The sequence below is a fragment of the Idiotropiscis lumnitzeri genome, chromosome 17 (assembly GCF_059441095.1).
Source record: "Idiotropiscis lumnitzeri isolate Australia: NSW breed Sydney's pygmy pipehorse chromosome 17, RoL_Ilum_1.0, whole genome shotgun sequence".
NCBI lineage: Eukaryota > Metazoa > Chordata > Actinopteri > Syngnathiformes > Syngnathidae > Idiotropiscis > Idiotropiscis lumnitzeri.
This window is the reverse complement of record NC_142407.1, coordinates 12,600,496-12,617,837: the sequence shown is the minus strand read 5'-3', so window position 1 is coordinate 12,617,837 and position 17,342 is coordinate 12,600,496. Positions and strand designations below refer to the sequence as shown.

Here is a 17,342-nt window from a genome sequence, read left to right as displayed (position 1 = left end):
AAAAACAAAAAAAATGTCATGCAGTCAATATTCGGAATAACCCGCTTCCGTGGTTTGCGTGGACAGCCAAGAAGCCAAGAGTTGACAATATGTTCTTTTATATGCACCTTGGTTCATGTCATGAAAAGTTCTGGAGCAACAGCTTGTTGATTCTTGTTCAAATGACAATAAATGATGAAAAAAGGGCAATTGGGCCAGTTGGTTTTTTGGTGGCAAAGATTTGCAAGGATTTTATTTGTTTCTCCACAGATTCCAATTGCTTTTCATTTTAATGGACGAGGTTATTAAGTATTCAAGATTTGAATTTTCCGGTCATTAATCTTGTGCATATGTTCAATTATTCAAAGAAAGAGATGGTTTGGGGATTATAGGGTCTCAAATCTTGCAGCGAAATAATTGAATCGACATTTTCAGTGCTTAAGCTACCAATTAATTGTCAGAATGTTTTCACAAATATGTCAATAGTCCCAAAAAAAATTGATAAAATGCAGTTTTATGTAAAATGGCTTCAAAATTTTAAATATTCAGAATTTTAAAAATCAGAATAAGGGCATATTTATGTTATTGCCCACATTTACATGGCTTTTAAATGCCTAAATCGTGCCAATATTCAGCTTTTAAAATTTTTGGGGACTTCATATAAACATCACTGAGGCTTTTTCTCGCTGGTTGGTCTTTTGCTGTCCAAAAATTACTGCGTGTCCCTAAAGTAACTATTCAAAACAGGCTTACAAACACATTTTCGGAAATAGTTAAATAACCAAAGATTGACATTGTTTGTTTAATTTCACGCTTGATTAATGGACAGGCGCACCCGCCAAACTTGTATAACGTGGAAACAATTAAAACTTCCATCTGTCCATTTTCTATAGCGCTTGTCCTCATTTGGGTTGAGGGTGAGTTGGAGCTCGTCCCGGCTCGTGTTGGCCAAAAACGCCACTGACAGGTTGCCAGGTCATATATAGAGACTGACGACCATTCATAACTCTGAGCAATTTATAACGTTCATATAACCTCCCGTGCCATTTTGCTGTTCGGTGGAAGAAAGCCATAGTACCCCAAAACAAACAAACAGGACAAACTCCTGCTGCCAGTGGATTTCTAGTTTCTCCCCGTTTTCACCAATGACTGTTAATCGTCAATAATTTTCATCATATCTGGCCCGCAGATGACAAGATAACATTTCATACAAATCAGATAACTTCAAAGAGGCGTGCGTTTCAATGCTGTGATTATGACTGATTCATATTCAACGTTCAACGTCAACCACTTCACCTTGGTAGGGGGGGAGAAAAAAAAATTATCTGAAAAGTAAATAATTTGGATATGAGGCCATCTGATTTCCATTCAGAGTGCAGTAAGGTTGCTTGGCCTTTGCAGCATTTGCTTATCTTAACAATATAGGAGAAAAATGTAGCGGTTACATTATTTATTTATTTATTTAATTATTTGACACATTTGTTTGCTCCCGTCACACGTGTTGACTTGACAAGAAACTCTTGCGGATGAGTGCTGTCTCATTATTGAAATGCGATGGGGGGGGGGTTGGTGGTCCACACCTCCCCACATTAATGATAACATTTTCCGTATTATCATTCATCACCGTGCTTGTGCTGGAAATGACAGAGGAGCAGCGTGCATAATGAGGACTGATTAATTTAGGCCAAACAGGAGGGCTGGCTCGTCGCTAATTAGCATGGCGGCAGGCGAGGTTGCAGCTGATCTGCACCTGCACAAAGCTTTAAGAAAATGTTTCACATTGCTGTATTACACAATGGGGAAATTGTTAAAAAAAATAAATAAATAAATGGCATCGCACATATTAGGTTTGGGGAGCCCTCATGTGGAGACTGGCATGACTACACGGTAACGCGCAAGCTTGGTTTGAAACACAAGCCGGCAATTTAGTTGTCAAAGAATTACAATATTGGCTTTTGAAAGCATGACACTGAAAGCAATTGAGATTCTTCTGGATAATGTCGTATTCTTTGGACTTGGCAGGTCCGATTCAAAAGGCTAACGTACATTATTCAGCACATGCCATTGTTATTCAGAAATAGATTTTATTTTTATTTATTTATTTATTTATTTTTTTTTCAAAAAGAGCCCTCAAGTTAAACATGTGAAACCACGCGCACCATTGAAGACAGAATGCAAGCCCTTTTAGAAAATTGCTTTTTCAGCCCCTGATAGTAAATTGTCATGAGAACCGAGTCCAAATGGGTATCAGTCAAGTCAATGCCGGGTTGCTATAGTGAGGCCAGTTCAGTTCAGCGGCTGGTGGTGTTTAACTACTGAATGATGTGTAAGTCTTAGCTGAAGGGTGCTTTGTCATCCCATCTTGCGTGTGTGTTGTTTGGAATTGCAAAAGCGAGATGTCAGTGTTTTGTCTGACTTAAGGTGACAATTTAAAGAGCGATCAAAGTGTTTGGGCAGATGACGTTGCGACTTGTGTCCCGGGAAAGCTTCTTGATTCGAGGTTTATTTGAACTTTCTTGTCATTTATTTGTGCGACACTTCCGAATGACCAAAAAGGGAAAAATCTGGAAGAAGCTTTAAAGTAAAGTTTAGCTTGAGTTCATTTTTATCGATTTACGGAGATGGATCCACCACCGAGCTGAGGTGTTTATTTAAATTGTGTCTGCGTTGGCATTTTTGGAGTTTATTGCACCTTGTAAAAAAAAAAAATTTGCAATGCAATATTTTAGACCACACAAATAGGTGATCTCAGGTTGCCACGGCAATGGCAGGAGCTATTGTCTTTACTACAAGCCAAGTGTACCAGTCAAATGATTTAACACGTAAAAATCAGCCGACATTGTGGCTTGAAATGAATGCAGTCGATTTCATGAAGTGGGAAGAATGCTCAATGCACGTGTGAATGTGAAGCAAACAAGACAAGAACTGACCAATGAGCTGCGTGGAATAAGAAAGAGGAATGAGGCGAATGCCCCTGCCACACGTCTGAACATCTGAGGCTGAAGCGAATCACAGTCGATAAAGATCGTTTAATGGAAGATACACATTGTCTGGGCTGCTCTGATTTTTGGGGAGACCTTTGGAGGGGGTTGATAAGCTTCCATTGTGCATATAAGCCTTGTTAAAATAGGACACAGCTTGAACTGAATGGAGGTGTGGTTAGTGATTTAAAAAAAATAATAATCATAAGATGCAGAAGGAACAATATGACTTTATCAATATTGATTAAAGGAAGTAATCCTTGATACAATGGCAAGCTGCGCCGCTCCATAAATCCAACGACATAACTGGAAGACAATAAGCATAATGCATCAAAGTCACTCGTCAGCAGTATGGAAAATGTTCATTGTTGAATGTCGAATGGAGCTTGGTGCCCATTGTGCTATTATTCGGACATTTTCAAGTTGGCTAAAATATTGCTGTTGTTTTTTTTTCCTCATTTGCACCCGCCAGCCTGCTTCACAATATTTCACATATATATTCTTATTTATTTTTAGTTTGACCTTTTGCCTGGGATACGCATCCACGAGTATCGTGAATGCAAATAATTGATTGGTTCCTCTCAAAAGCTGGACCGGTGCAGGTTTTCACTGAAAGCTGCATTTGAATGCCGGGAGGACAATAAATGTATTTAAATGTAAAGTCGCTTTTTTTTTTTTTTTTCCCCAGGTAGAATTTTTCTCTAAGGTGAATCAATAACGCTGCAGTGGTGCGAGCTGTTGATTTTCGGAAGAGATGTGTGAGGTGTTGTGGAAAGAGATGAGAAATAATGTGGAGGACATTGTGAATGAAAATGTGAAAATTTGTTGACATCATCACTCGTTTCACATCATCCATCAGTCACACGTTCTGTCTTCTTATAAATTACGAAGCAAATATAGATACAAAGTTTAACCTAACCCAACTGCTTTGCGCGACAATTGGGAACACCTGGACAAGACTTGAACGACTGGAGGGAGCCGATTGGTTGACACAAGGAACAGGGCTGACGAGAAGAGGTGAAGACGAAAAATACAATCGGGCCAAAAAGACACGGAAATAATAAATCGACTCAACAAAAACCCTCATCATGAAAATCGTCTTATGAATTTTAACCGACGAGTATTGCAAATATTCTTGACATTTATTCCACTAACTAAGTCAATACTTTAAACTGGAAAACGCAAAACTAAATATTCATCACAGTGCAACTTGCAACATTATTATGCTCTGTTCGTTAACTCGAGGTGATAGAAAATGGCTGGTGGGCCGATTTTTTTTATATTCTGAATCTCATTTTGATTTGTAGGGAAAAACCAGCCTGATATCAACAAATTGTTTTCATTATTCTTTCTATTTGTTTTGAGGGCTTAAATGAGCAGCCGGACCTAAAACAAGAAAGTTTGTTTATCTTCTCACCCTAATTAGCCCAGCAGTCAATTTATCTAATTAAAAAAAATAAAATAAAAATACTTATTAGGACATAATGAGACACTTTGATGCCCGGGTAAGAATAAAAAAAAAAAGTCATTTTCATTTTCCTGGACAAAAAAAAAAAATTGTTTGTTGGTGAAAAATGGATTATCTTCACAACTGATTTGATTTAACGTTTTGTATGGGGAAAAAAAAAAATAATCCGCATTTGTGTGCATCGTAGACTCAACTTGGGCAAAAATGACCTCCTCACCTTCTACGATGGCGATGACCTGTCGGCCAACATTCTTGGCCAATACAGCGGCAAACGTCCGCACTTCAAGCTCTACACGTCCATGGCGGATGTCACCGTCCAGTTTCAGTCGGATCCCGCCACCAATATCTACGGCTACAACAACGGCTTTGTGGTCCACTTTTTTGGTAAGATTTTAAAAAAAAAAGAAATCTCGATATTCCTCCTGTTGCGTTGTTTGCCTCGCGGCCTTGTTTGTCTGGCTCATCGCAGGTGTGCTGCATTCGATAACGGAGACAAACAGGAAGACAATAATTGGGTACGCTTAATTGTGGGCTGCCTTACGTGATGCTTTGTGTTCTTTGCCACGTGCTTTTGTGTTGCCAAGCTTCCTGCTGCGTTCCTCCCGGCAAACATCTCAAGCCTTTGTTTACATTTGCTTCTCAAAATACTCTTGTTTTTGTTTGCATCAAAAACCTCGCATTTGTATGCCGGGCTGCTACATGAGTTTTTTTTTTTTTTTTTTTTTCATCCTTAAAAAAAACAAAAAAAAAACACTTTTCTTCCTTTACAAAACATTTTGAATGTTAATTGTGGTGTGGACCGAGAAACACGTTATTTCGGAGATGCTATTGCCAAGAGAAAGGAAAATGTCTAGAATTTAGGTGTATAGCACTGGGCTTTGCAAAGCAACAGTTTTGAGAAAAAAACGCCTGCAGAGATGTCTCCGTTTAGATCGTTTTCAAGAATCAGAAGAATGTCTTTGAATTAAAATATACTTCATATTTGGTGATTTTTTGCATTAATTCCGAGGTATTATTCACGTTACAAGCTTCACAATAAATTGAAGTTGAAAAATGTGATTCATCGCAATTAATCATGGAATTTTTTTGTGATTAGTTAAAAAATGTAATCACGACAGCACTAATATATGCTTTTTTTCCCCGCAGCCGATCAGTTCAAACAAGTCCATAACTCTTGTGGACCTGCAGCAGTGCAGTGGGGGGGCGATGTTGGCTGACTAATATAAGACTATAAAAAAAAAAATTAATGGTCACTATGGTAACGCAACCACCATATATAAGCCGCAGAAACTCCCTTTTTTTGAAAAAAAAAAAAAAAAAAGGGATTCATGAGTCACACCAGGCTATAAGCCGCAGTTTTCTATGTTTTCAAAAACGAGTTGTTTACTGCATGTACAGAACGATTTTGTACTGTGAATGCACATAAAGGTACAAAAAAAGTGCCTTTTTATGACAACAGATTTGCTTAATAAAACAGAACAGACCCAAGAGAAAAAATAAATCATTTCTATTTATTCAGCGTATTTTCTGAACTATAGACCGCCCCCTAGTGGTGAAAGAAAAGAAAGCTGCACCCTTGTATAAAAAAAATCTAGGAAAAAAGTAGCGGCTTATATAATATGCATGAACAAACGACACAAAACTGGTGTATTTTGTCGGTATTACAATAAATGTGAAGCCGCATTTTAATGTAACTCCATCCATCCAGCGGGATGAGACGACATTCACGCACAATTACTCATGACCCACCTGACACGTTGCCTATTTCCTCCCCACAGAGGTGCCGAGGAACGACACCTGCTCCGAGTTGCCAGAGATCACCAATGGCTGGAAGAGCACATCCCACCCCGACCTCATCCACGGCACCGTGGTCACGTACCAGTGCTACCCGGGATTTGAGATGGCCGGCTCCGAGATCCTCATGTGCCAATGGGATCTCAGTTGGAGCGGTGATGTGCCCAGATGTCAGGAAGGTGAGGACAACTTCATGTCATGAAATGAAATTCACAATGACTGCTGAGATATTGTCAAGTCACATGTCAGCTTTCAACGTTCAGGATTTATTTTTTTTTTTATTGTCAGAACAAGATCTCTGTTCATTTCTAATTGTATCCAACACAGACCTAATCGACTTCAGAAGAGCGATTGTAAATGACTGAGGTTATATCAGTCAATGATTCTTTTCACGGTGCTGCCTAACAATTTTCATCGGGCTTATTTCTTGCAAAATATCAGGGATTTTTGACACCATTTTTTTAAATGTTGGATTCTTGCATTTGTAGCGCCGAGTACTACTCCAAAGCAGTGATGGGTAAATGAAGCTTCAAATTTGCTTCATGAACCAGTTGTAGTATTTTTGGACTCCTGTAGATGGCGCTCTCTGTTCAAAATTGGGCTGAAAGCCCACTGACTTGCCATTTTTTAAACCCTTTATTTAAACCAACAGTGCCATCTAGAGGACTCAAAAATACAACAACTGGTTCATGAAGCAAATTTGAAGCTTCATTTTCCTAATCTTCGACTTTTTTTCCCCCTCCCATACACCAGTGATGACATGTCAGGACCCGGGAAACGTGGAGCACAGTCGGCGAGTGAACACGGGCTCCCGCTTTGCTGTTGGATCGTCGGTGCAGTTTTTTTGCAACAAAGGTTACGTTCTGTCGGGCAGCAACCTCCTTACCTGTTACAACCGAGACGCAGCCAAACCCAAGTGGAGTGACCGACTGCCCAAGTGTCTTCGTAAGTCATGCTACAAAAATAAGCCTGGTTGTGCATTTATCATTTTTTTAACTGCTGAGAAGATTTTTTTTTTTCACAAAGTATAACATCTGAGTCACAGTTAGGGACTCGTACCTGCCAACGTTTCTGTCTTCAGCCGAAAAGTACGAGCCATGCCGGAACCCCGGAGCCGCCTCCACCAGTGCGCAAAGTTCTGAAAAGGCCTTTTACCAAGCCGGCGAGATGCTCGTCTTCTCCTGCCACCCGGGCTACGAGTTGCAGGGCCAGGCCACACTTTACTGCATCCCCGGACACCCGTCGCAGTGGAACAGCACGCCACCTGCTTGTCGAGGTAAAGACTCGCTTTCACGCTCCCAATTTCATGCGCGATTGATTTTCTTGCTGCAAAACAAGATTTTCTTTAGCGCTCAAGTGTGACGTGCGCTTTGTGTAACCGCAACAAAGAGGAGCAAACACTGACTAATTGTCTCTTTGCAGCTTCCTCGAGTCGATACGTGAATGAACACAGGCGGGACGGTGAGTTCTACTTTGAAATACGACAACAACGATGCGTCGATATTTGTTTTGTAATATTTTGAACAGATGTTGGGTTTTTTTTGTGTGTCTGTGTGTAATTATATGTTCTGACCCCGCAGTTGTCAATACCGATTATGGCATCGAGGGAACCAATATTACCCTCGCCGTCTTTATTCCAACTGCAGTTGTCTTGGTGGTTGTTCTTGGGATTTACGTCTGTGCTGCAAAGTAAGCCGTTGTACTCCACATTGCAAACGAATGCACATTTCATGATGCCCCACGTCACCCCCGCCCCCCCCCCCCCTTTCTCAACCTTCCATTCAGACTCCAAGGGAAGTCTATGAGCATGGCGACATCATCGCCGCCGTACGACAACATGGCAGAGGAGTCCGCTTTTGACAACCCCGTTTATGACAGAGGAGTAAGTACAGATGTGATGAGCATGCAAGCCGTGGACTCGCAAAACACCAGCGTGCTGTCCTGAATCATCCCCATCTGTCTGTCTATTTGGAGCATCTTGTTGCATTCTCATGTTTCACCGGAAGAGGGCACCAAAACTCATCTTCCCATCACCATTTTCCCAGCTGCGGAAAACAATTGCGAGTAAGACGTCCACTACTAACGACATTACAATAAAGTAAAATAAATAAATAAAATATTAGTTAGCTTATGTGTTGACATGCAAAAAAAATCATATCTGAACTTCTGCACGTAACCTAGCTCATGGACAAAATCCTGGTCCGGAACGTTAAATGGAATCAAATCGAGACCCAGCCACTTTGTGTCGTCCTCCATTATTTTAAAGGCATCGCTCCATTTTGTCTGCGTGATTTCGCCATCACAGCAAAGTGCATTTTGTTGCCGAGGTGGTTATAAAGCATCGTCTGCAATCCTTTTCCTCTTCTCCTTCAGCACTGGCAGGCACAGTCTAGATACTAAAGCTGTCAGCCTGTCCTAATGTTCACGTTGGCGCCACTTCACAACTATGAGGTGAGATCTCCGGCCGTTGCTGAGAGCACATCTAACTCACTGTCACCTGAGCCACCAGGCCGCCATTTTGACTACCTCTTCCAACCTGTCACACCGTTTCATAATCTCCACATTTATGCCGGCCGCCTTCAGAATACCATTCAGAGAAATACATCTTTTACCAAATGATTTTTTAAATAACAAATTACTAATATCCCAGCAGAGTACAAACTATATGATGTTATATGAAAGTTATTTACAGTTAGCTACATGAAATATTACAATTACAGTTGAATTAAGGATTTTTTTTTTTTCACCTCATAGCTGCTTTATTATGTTCACCTGCGCCGATTAATAAACGCCAATTCAATAGCTGTGTCCAAAATTCAGTTTTCTGTTTTGTTTCTGAAACATTTATTTTCTTGTTGTGGGTCAAGTTTGCTAGTAGCTTCAAAATGCAATCCATCCATAATGTGCAGGTGTAACGATTCAAAGTGGCCACCAAGTGTTTGTTCAACGTTGGCCCGTAATTTATGTGTCAGAATCATACCAAAAGCAAGAGTTGCTAACAATACCGCTTCTTGTACGGAGTCTAACGTGACATGTTTGCAAAACATATTTGAAGGGTGTGTAACTTGCAATTCAAGCAAATAATCAACCTATTAACATCTGTGCATTTTTTCTTTAATTCTGTTTGTGATATTGTTTGGTTATATTTTTAGGCGCCATAACCGAATGGTCTTTCCACTTTTGTGAGCACGGTGGCATATACAGATGTATCCAAATTCACATCTGGCTGGCATATGACCAGGCCTTTGTATATTACAACGAAAGACAGATTCTTTGTATGCTGTATAAACAATGTATAAAAATGTTATATCAACTGCCCTTTGACTGATTTGTGTGTCTGGTCTTTACAGGATTAATGAAAAAAAAAAGATTAAGAGGTGTCAATTTAGAGACCTTGAATTTCTCAAGCTTTGCCTTTTGGGATCTCCCTCTGCACTGTTCATCTTTTCCTTTGAGGATTTTTGTAAATAGGTCTTTCCAAGGTCGACTCTGTGAATCTGTGGATCACCATGGTGATATTTTTATAAACTAAATTGCTTGTGACAGAAGGTGATCACTTGATTTTTTTTTCCCTGTATTTTTGATGCCCTAACTCAGTAGCAGACCTTGAGGGAAAAGGGGCTTTTGTTGAAATCCGTTCGCTACAAATTCCTATCATCTCGCTTTCTGTCAACTTGCCGATATTATTGTATTTTGTTTGCGTGTCTGGATCTGCTCTTTGTAAATAAAATGCCTGTCCAATATATGTGTCGCCTGCCTGACTGTCACCGGAGAAACCTGACTGAACGGTAACATGATTATTACATGGAATTAAACAAGAGTACATTCATTGGTCCAAAGGTTCAGAATGTGATCCTTGTACCTTGGAGTTTATTCTGGATTGACACAGAAAAAAAATATACTGTTGGCACCAAATAACGTTAAGTTAAGCAGACAAGAAGGAAATTAGATATTCAATTAATAAATTAGCATATTTAAATATTGAAAGAATGACAGTGCAAACATCGATGTCCAGCAATAATAAAAAGTACATATGGGGGAAAAAAAAGCCCAAATATAGACTGAAGCAACCGCCTCAAGAGTTATGTTTGATGTGATAAGAATACAACAGTAAACATTTGTTAATCTTTTGTCATAGATGTGTAAATAGATGACAAGATGTTGAGGTTTTTAAATTAAAACTCATGTAATAACAAAGTTTCAGTCGAAATATATAATGCTGCCAATAGAGGGTACTATAACACCGCAGTGGTCATTACACTTGATCGAATTTGTATACGCACATTAAACCAAGTTTTTTTTGTGTGTGTGTGTATAGCCCTTGATCACAAGTAGTTGGCAATATTTATCACATATGCACTTCAGAATTATATTTGCGCGTCTAAATCGTTGTCTAAATGTCTTCTGATGGAAACAGAACTCCTGTTCATTATTTTTCAATTTCTTGAAGCAGTAACATATTCCACCACCAGGTGTCAGTCTACTCCCGAGTGACGCATGCAGCCGTGAAGTCTGAGCCGAACCTTCCACAACTCACGTGGCGTGATGAGGGCCTTTTTGTTGTTCACGTGGCTCACAATTAAAATGAGACCATCTTACAATCCAGAAGAGACCAAAGCATGCCACTTATTACAGTCGACCATTATAGACGCCCCGCTAAGCGTGTGCAGCCTGGGGGGGGGGGAGCAGACAGTACACTTTCCATGCGCTGTGGGGTACATTTTATGAGACGTCGTTTAATTGAGGCTAATGGTTCGTTCAAAAGTAGTATTTTGCAATAGTGCCTCAACGTGTGTGTAAATTCATTACAGTCTCAAACTAAGGGGAGACGAGTTTATTGCGGGGGGAAAAAAACGTTTAAGGCGTAATGTGTCTTTTTCTGTCAAAGAACAAACGCAGCGTTAAGCATTGTCTGTTTCCTTTTAAAAAGAAAGCAGCATCTAATTCTCTCCCAAAACGGAATCCCGAAAGGACACCCGAGAACGGGCTATGAAGATCTATTTCCAGCTACTCAAACTGGAACATGGCTAAAACCAACAGGGAGTTCTCAGATCAGCGTGTGATTTCATTTGGATTTCAACGAGCACACCTCACAGACGTGACGGGAAATAGTTCTTGAAAATTCCATGCTACAAAATATACAAGTCAATTCAACATTTAATCGCCATCGCAATTCAGAAAAGGATTCTTGTGCTCACCGCTTAATTTCACCGTTCATTTATGTGGCGCTCTGTGCTGCTCGAAGCGCTTTTCTTTGTGAAACCACAACTTCTCGGAATTTGGTTTCTACACCCCGTCTTTTGTTCTTTTGCTCAACACGAGATGCTGGACTTTAAATGTGTCACCACCACTAACGCCAGTGATTGACGTCATGTTTGTTCGACGTTGCAAACAAAAGCAACAAGACGAGACAAGGGTGGAGGACATTTTGAAATAACACAGCTGATAAAATACTTAAATAATAAAATAAGACTACGTAAGTTTTTTTTTTTTAATTCAGAGATTGAAAGAAAAGTTCTAACGCAAAACATGTTTATTTGTACAAAAACATCTATACAATCTAGACTATATGCTCTTTTAAACTCAACTCAATTCTGAGTCCGGTGGTAAAAAAAAAAAAAAAACTAATAATAATACAGTATGTTGTGGAAAAGTTGACGCTTTGTGTGGAAGCAGAGATTTGTCCGCCAGTGTGTGGTTGCGAGTCTGTGTGTGGCGTACATGACGGGAGATGGAGCTTTATACGAGATGTTTTCCTTCCAGGACGCTGAGCAGGTTTGAGATTGAGGGCTCTGAACAGAGGGAGGACAAAAGCAAGCAAGCCAGAGGGCGGAGGGGAGCGGATGAACCGGTGAGATGATAATGCAGCATGACACCTCTGAAATGAATCCCTGGTTACCATGGCGAAGAAGCGGGATGAGCCGCTCTCTTAGGAGCCTCAATAAAAGCATGTTGTAAATGATGTTTGATTAGTATTTTCAACATGTTCCTGCTCGGAAGAGACGTTTTTTTTTTTTTTTTGTCAGCTGGCTCTTCTATTGTTCTTCTCCAAACCGATATGATGAGGATAAATAAACGGCAACTTGCAATTTATATGGTACCCATAAATAGTTTATTACACTTATTACTTTGCACATCCAGACTGTTTGCTGTAATTTAATGAATAAATACATAACTTTTTTTTTTAAAGAAATCAAAACAATAGGCTAATTAAAAAAAAAAAGCTGGATGTCAAATTCATGCAAGAACACAATCTAAATTGCATCATAATTTATTCAGCCTAAACATCGAGCACCCGATCGTGTTTGCTGGAGGCTTAAGACGAAAGAACGTGTGTTCCACATTCCAAATCTAAAAACATGTGGGAGGAACTTATTCATGACACAATTATTTACTTAAGCACCTCAGCATATTAAGCAGGTTCCTTCTTATTTTCCATTCATAAATTCATGACAAGTGAAATGATGTTTATCTGACTTTAACTCATTCTCTGCCAGCCCAGGTAAAATGAAAGTACGTCTATATCCGTCAATGGTAGCGAATGAGTTAATAAGATATTTTTTGTACATTAGCGTTCCTGCGTAAGGATTTCACCCATAGTATTATTTAGAACGACAATTCAGTGAGTGGAAATAAAATACAATAAAAACTGAGGATGGCTACTGGGGTTTGTGGTTTCACAGCTTTGAGATGATTCATCCATATTTCCTGCATCACAGATCGTTGAATTAAGATCATCTGTCCCTTGTCGCGACAGCGATTATATAACCATTTATATTTCCGGCCTGTACTTTGTATTTTTCTGACAGCCTCTTCCCCAATAGACTGGCTCGAGTACCAGGAACTCTCTTAACTGTTTGGTCAAAAATCTCCAAAATGACCTCCACTTGGCATTTGATGAGTTTGCTAACCACCCACAAAGTCAACCTCATCAATCGGGCGCGACGTTCTCAGTGACCGGCTTACCTCAATTGGAATGTCTGAGACACTTTGGGGCGTACCATTCTCGTTTCATTTAACACAAATCATTCCCATCCCACCACACCTTTCTCCTGGCGTTCCCCAAGGCTCTTTCCTCTGCCCGATTTCTTTGTCATTTGTCTTACATCCGGTTAATACAAAATCTAATTCCCTCGCTTAACCTGTCCATGCTGTGACTTTACTCTCGATGCATGTTCGTGATTTTTAGATCCATGATTTAATATTGTCTTTAAAATTGAATTTAATGTACAGTGCATTCAGAAGTTCTGAAAGCAGATTTGAAACAAAATAATAATATGAACATTTCGATAACTGAATTCTCGAATGATTGGGAATGGATTCAAGCTTTGAACGGTCACCATTACTTTCAAAGACGGATCCATTCACCCATTTGCCACTTTGCGAGTTTTCTGGCACGTGTGTGTGTGTGTGTGTGTTCTGAATGCAGTCATATTGCAACTCTCTTCATGTGGCGACCAAACGGCCCATCTCCATCTCATGTAAATGCACGTCCAAGACAATCACTCTGTCACCGAGCTTATACAAAGACGATGCTTATCCACTTATACTTACTGTTTAAAGTATTGACGTACATGACAGGTATTGGCCAATCAATGAAAGCAATTTCAGGAAACATCAAGGTTTTTTTCTTCTTCTTTAAGTTTTCAAAACATTTAAAGTACAAGTCTGCATCATTTCTGAGTACATATTCACCAGTCTCATCGTCGTGACTCATCGTCACTGACGATCGGTGATTAATGAATGTTGATAGCGCCATGCTCACTTTCATCTGATATTTCACTGATGACCAGTTCAATAATTCGATCAGGAATCAAGATGCCAGTGACGCCAAAGTCGATAGTAATTAGAGTAAGATCATTACTAAGAGTAGAAATGTCAAGCAAACAAAATTGGATCCACTTAATGTCACTGTTCAATTAAAGAGTGAAGCAGTGACAAGAAAAAATGCCCCAAAAAATGTCAACTGTGAGAAAAACACGACATTGCGAACGATTAAAATATTAAAAACACGTTTCAACAATGGGTCCTTGGCTGAAGTGGATGAAATCGAGTTTATTTTCCAAATAGTCGATTCTTTTTGTACGATTCTCTTTCGGAGAGGACGCAAAAAACTCTTATTATTCGCCCCTTTCTTCTCGCAATGTCGTCTTTGTGGCTTGTGTTGCACGTCACGAATACTCCGTCTGATTTAGATTCATATTAGTATACGTACCCTTGACGCCAAAGACAAAAAAACAGAAAAAGACGCGGCTCTGTCTGAAATGCAAAAAGATACATATGGGAAAATTATGGAAGAGCTGAAGATGAAAGTGTGATAATGGCGCACAGGTACTGAATTATTTTCATCTAATCATGGCGGGAATACTGGGGGTGGGCCGGTTATGTGAAAGGAGGAATTTATCATTATTGACTTGTACCTCCATCCCTTGCTCAAGCCGTCTTCCCTCCGATACGACATAAATCATGATTTCTCCTGTGCCATGAGAGGAACAATAGCCTGCTCATGTCAGCCCCCCCCCCCCTTTTTTTTTGAGTCCCTTCCGTATTTTATCTCTGCATAGTCAAAGCATAGTCATTATCAAACATTCCTGATTTGAGGGCCTCAAGGGTGGGAGATCAAGTTTGTGTTGCTGCTTAATTTGGATGCATGAGATGCAAAGAGGAGTAAACAGCACACAGTTTGCAGAGCTTGTGCATTTGCATCCTTTTTTTATTTATTTATTTTTCTTTCCGTCTTTCTTTTTTTCTTTTTTTATTTTTTTTATTTGTGACCACCGGAGAGAATCATAAGCAGCAGGAAATTGAAAGAAAACAATGATTATCATGAACAAGCACTTTCATATGTTTGGGCTCATCACAGCCCAAACCAAAGATGTTTGCTGCTGTACAAACACAAACACAAAGTCCTGATGTGGAATTATATGACAAAAAAATAGGAAAATGTTTTTTATTTATTTATTTTTTTAATTTGATAACACAACAGCAGCTGCGTATTAATTTAGCAAATTAAAATGCAATTAATGGCTTGTTAAAGCAACGCATGATTCAAAATTAATTTTCATTTATTCTCTCAAAAAGTGTGTATTAACATTAAAAATGCAAATATGGCGTTGGATTCCCCGAAAGAAAAAAGGTTTTAGCCATCCAGTATTCAAATAATAATTTACCCTATAAATTGCGATATTGGAAGTTTTCAACCACATGGAATACGTAGCAGAGATTACATAAACTGGTAAAAAATAAATAAATAAATAAAAAATATTCTGATATTTTTTTCAGATTTGCATTTTTTAAAGTTCAAACACACTGCCAAATGCAGAAGAATAAAGAAGAAAAATTATATTTGGAATATCGGCAACCTATGAACACAAAGACACTTCTTTTTTTTTCTTTTTTTTTTTCCAAGGGTGCCAGAGAGCCAGTGTATCATAACTACAAATAAGAATGATTATCAGGCACCTGGTACCTAAAAGGTGATAAATATTTCATTTTAATTAAACATCAAATATTAACACGTTCCTTAATATGTTAATCACTTGACTTGATTGATCACATTGCAGCAAATGTATTTCCAAATCATTAGTCCCTCTTTGTTTCAACGGCTGCAAAAAAAAAAAAAAATCATGTGCACATAATTTAACCAACATTATATTTCATTAGAAATATCAAGAAGGGGGAGTCACAATCAAAGAATGCACTTTTGCGCTTTTATCATCGCATATTCTGCATGCGATGCAACTAATAAGTAATAAATCATTTGGAAATACTAATTTAATGGCTAAAAACATATCAGTGTCGTGTTGGACAAATATGTCGAGATATGAATTCATTTTGGCTATTGATGTTTGACGTAGCCTTCCTTCTCTTAATGGGCTCATGTAATGTTTGATGATATTTTGATTTCATGCAATGCTGCTCCAATTATCTGGACTTCGATGATGGACTTTGCCCTCATATTTCGACGTTAATCAGCGTAATTACTGCCACAAACAGAACGTCTGCGCATTTTCATTGTCACGAGGTAATTTTCAGCCATCGTTTAATTTTACCGAAACTAGTCATGTAGATGAATCGAGTTTATGGGATCTTATTTAAATCAAACATAATTAAGTATACACGTAGATGTAAACATTGCTGGGGGGGAAAAAAAAAAAAAAGACTGCCGGTTTAATGAGCTTCAAACACATTTCTTTGGATTAATGATAAATACAAATGAAAATAAAAATAAATAAATAAATAATAAAAAATAAATCAATCCTGATAATGAAATATTGATGAAATAAAGAAACAACTTCATTGCAATTTAGATCATTTAAACGTGTACGTGCACATTATATAATCTGCTTTATGCGTATTTTCGCTATTAGTGAAAGTCTGAGATTGTGAACTTCTATGCCGTTTTGTTTTTCGCCTTTTCGCCCAAAGTCAACCGTGATATTCTCCATCTACCTGCGCGGTAGGGAAGCGATATTACAATTACATTATTACATGTTCAGTTTTGTTATCCCACAACAATACAAATTGATGAGTTTTTTTTCTTTTTTTTTTTTTTTTGTTACATAATAATCGTGATCCAAACTAATTTCATAGAGCTCAAGACCCGTGAAACAAATCGCACTCTATTACATGATAACAAGCGCTGTAACGGTTCAGATGTCACCACATTGCCCAAATAATCAATATCTAATTGTGGAGTAATGATACTTCAACGCTTACAAATTAGACATTGTTTTGGTGGAGTTTGGAGCTCAACAAATAAGACATGAGGCTAATCCAATCCAAAGAAAATCAGCGTGGTGGATTCAACAGTGTGTAAGCGGCTCGGCATCACCGCAGAGGACGTTGAAACCTTGGTTGGCATCAAATTTAATAATGTTCATGATTAATTCCAGCATTAAAAAAAAATTGCAAGGATTTTAAGTGTGCAGCATCAGAACTTTTTGGTGTCAACAGCCCAAAGGCTGTTGCCGTCGCATCAACCTTTGACTTCTTCACTGCGGCCAAAATGAACAAACTCACATCCAAGTCCAATTAACTGTCCCCATACAGGCAGGCGCCGCTTCTAAATTTGTCATGTCCATGAAATATTCAGAATTGATGGTGTTCTAAAAAGTTGA

At 38.9% G+C, this 17,342-nt stretch overlaps 1 protein-coding gene across 3 annotated transcripts in view; it reads left to right on the top strand.

The window, feature by feature from the left end:
- The window catches only part of LOC148320310 (seizure protein 6 homolog), a 70,092-nt gene extending 60,127 nt beyond the window's left edge, over positions 1–9,965 (top strand). Inside the window, exons 10-18 of one of the 3 annotated variants that reach the window (XR_015839596.1) lie at positions 4,616–4,812; positions 6,207–6,401; positions 6,976–7,167; positions 7,304–7,498; positions 7,645–7,683; positions 7,803–7,911; positions 8,008–8,104; positions 8,596–8,673; positions 9,573–9,965. Coding sequence is in view for 2 of the 3 variants with exons in the window: in XM_088279675.1 (XP_088135801.1) it covers positions 4,616–4,812; positions 6,207–6,401; positions 6,976–7,167; positions 7,304–7,498; positions 7,645–7,683; positions 7,803–7,911; positions 8,008–8,167 (1,087 nt within the window). In the remaining variant the exon portion in view is untranslated. Of the gene's footprint in view, positions 1–4,615; positions 4,813–6,206; positions 6,402–6,975; positions 7,168–7,303; positions 7,499–7,644; positions 7,684–7,802; positions 7,912–8,007 lie in introns of all 3 variants that reach the window. The other 2 variants (XM_088279676.1, XM_088279675.1) reach the window with 2 other exon arrangements.
- Positions 9,966–17,342: the final 7,377 nt, after the last annotated feature.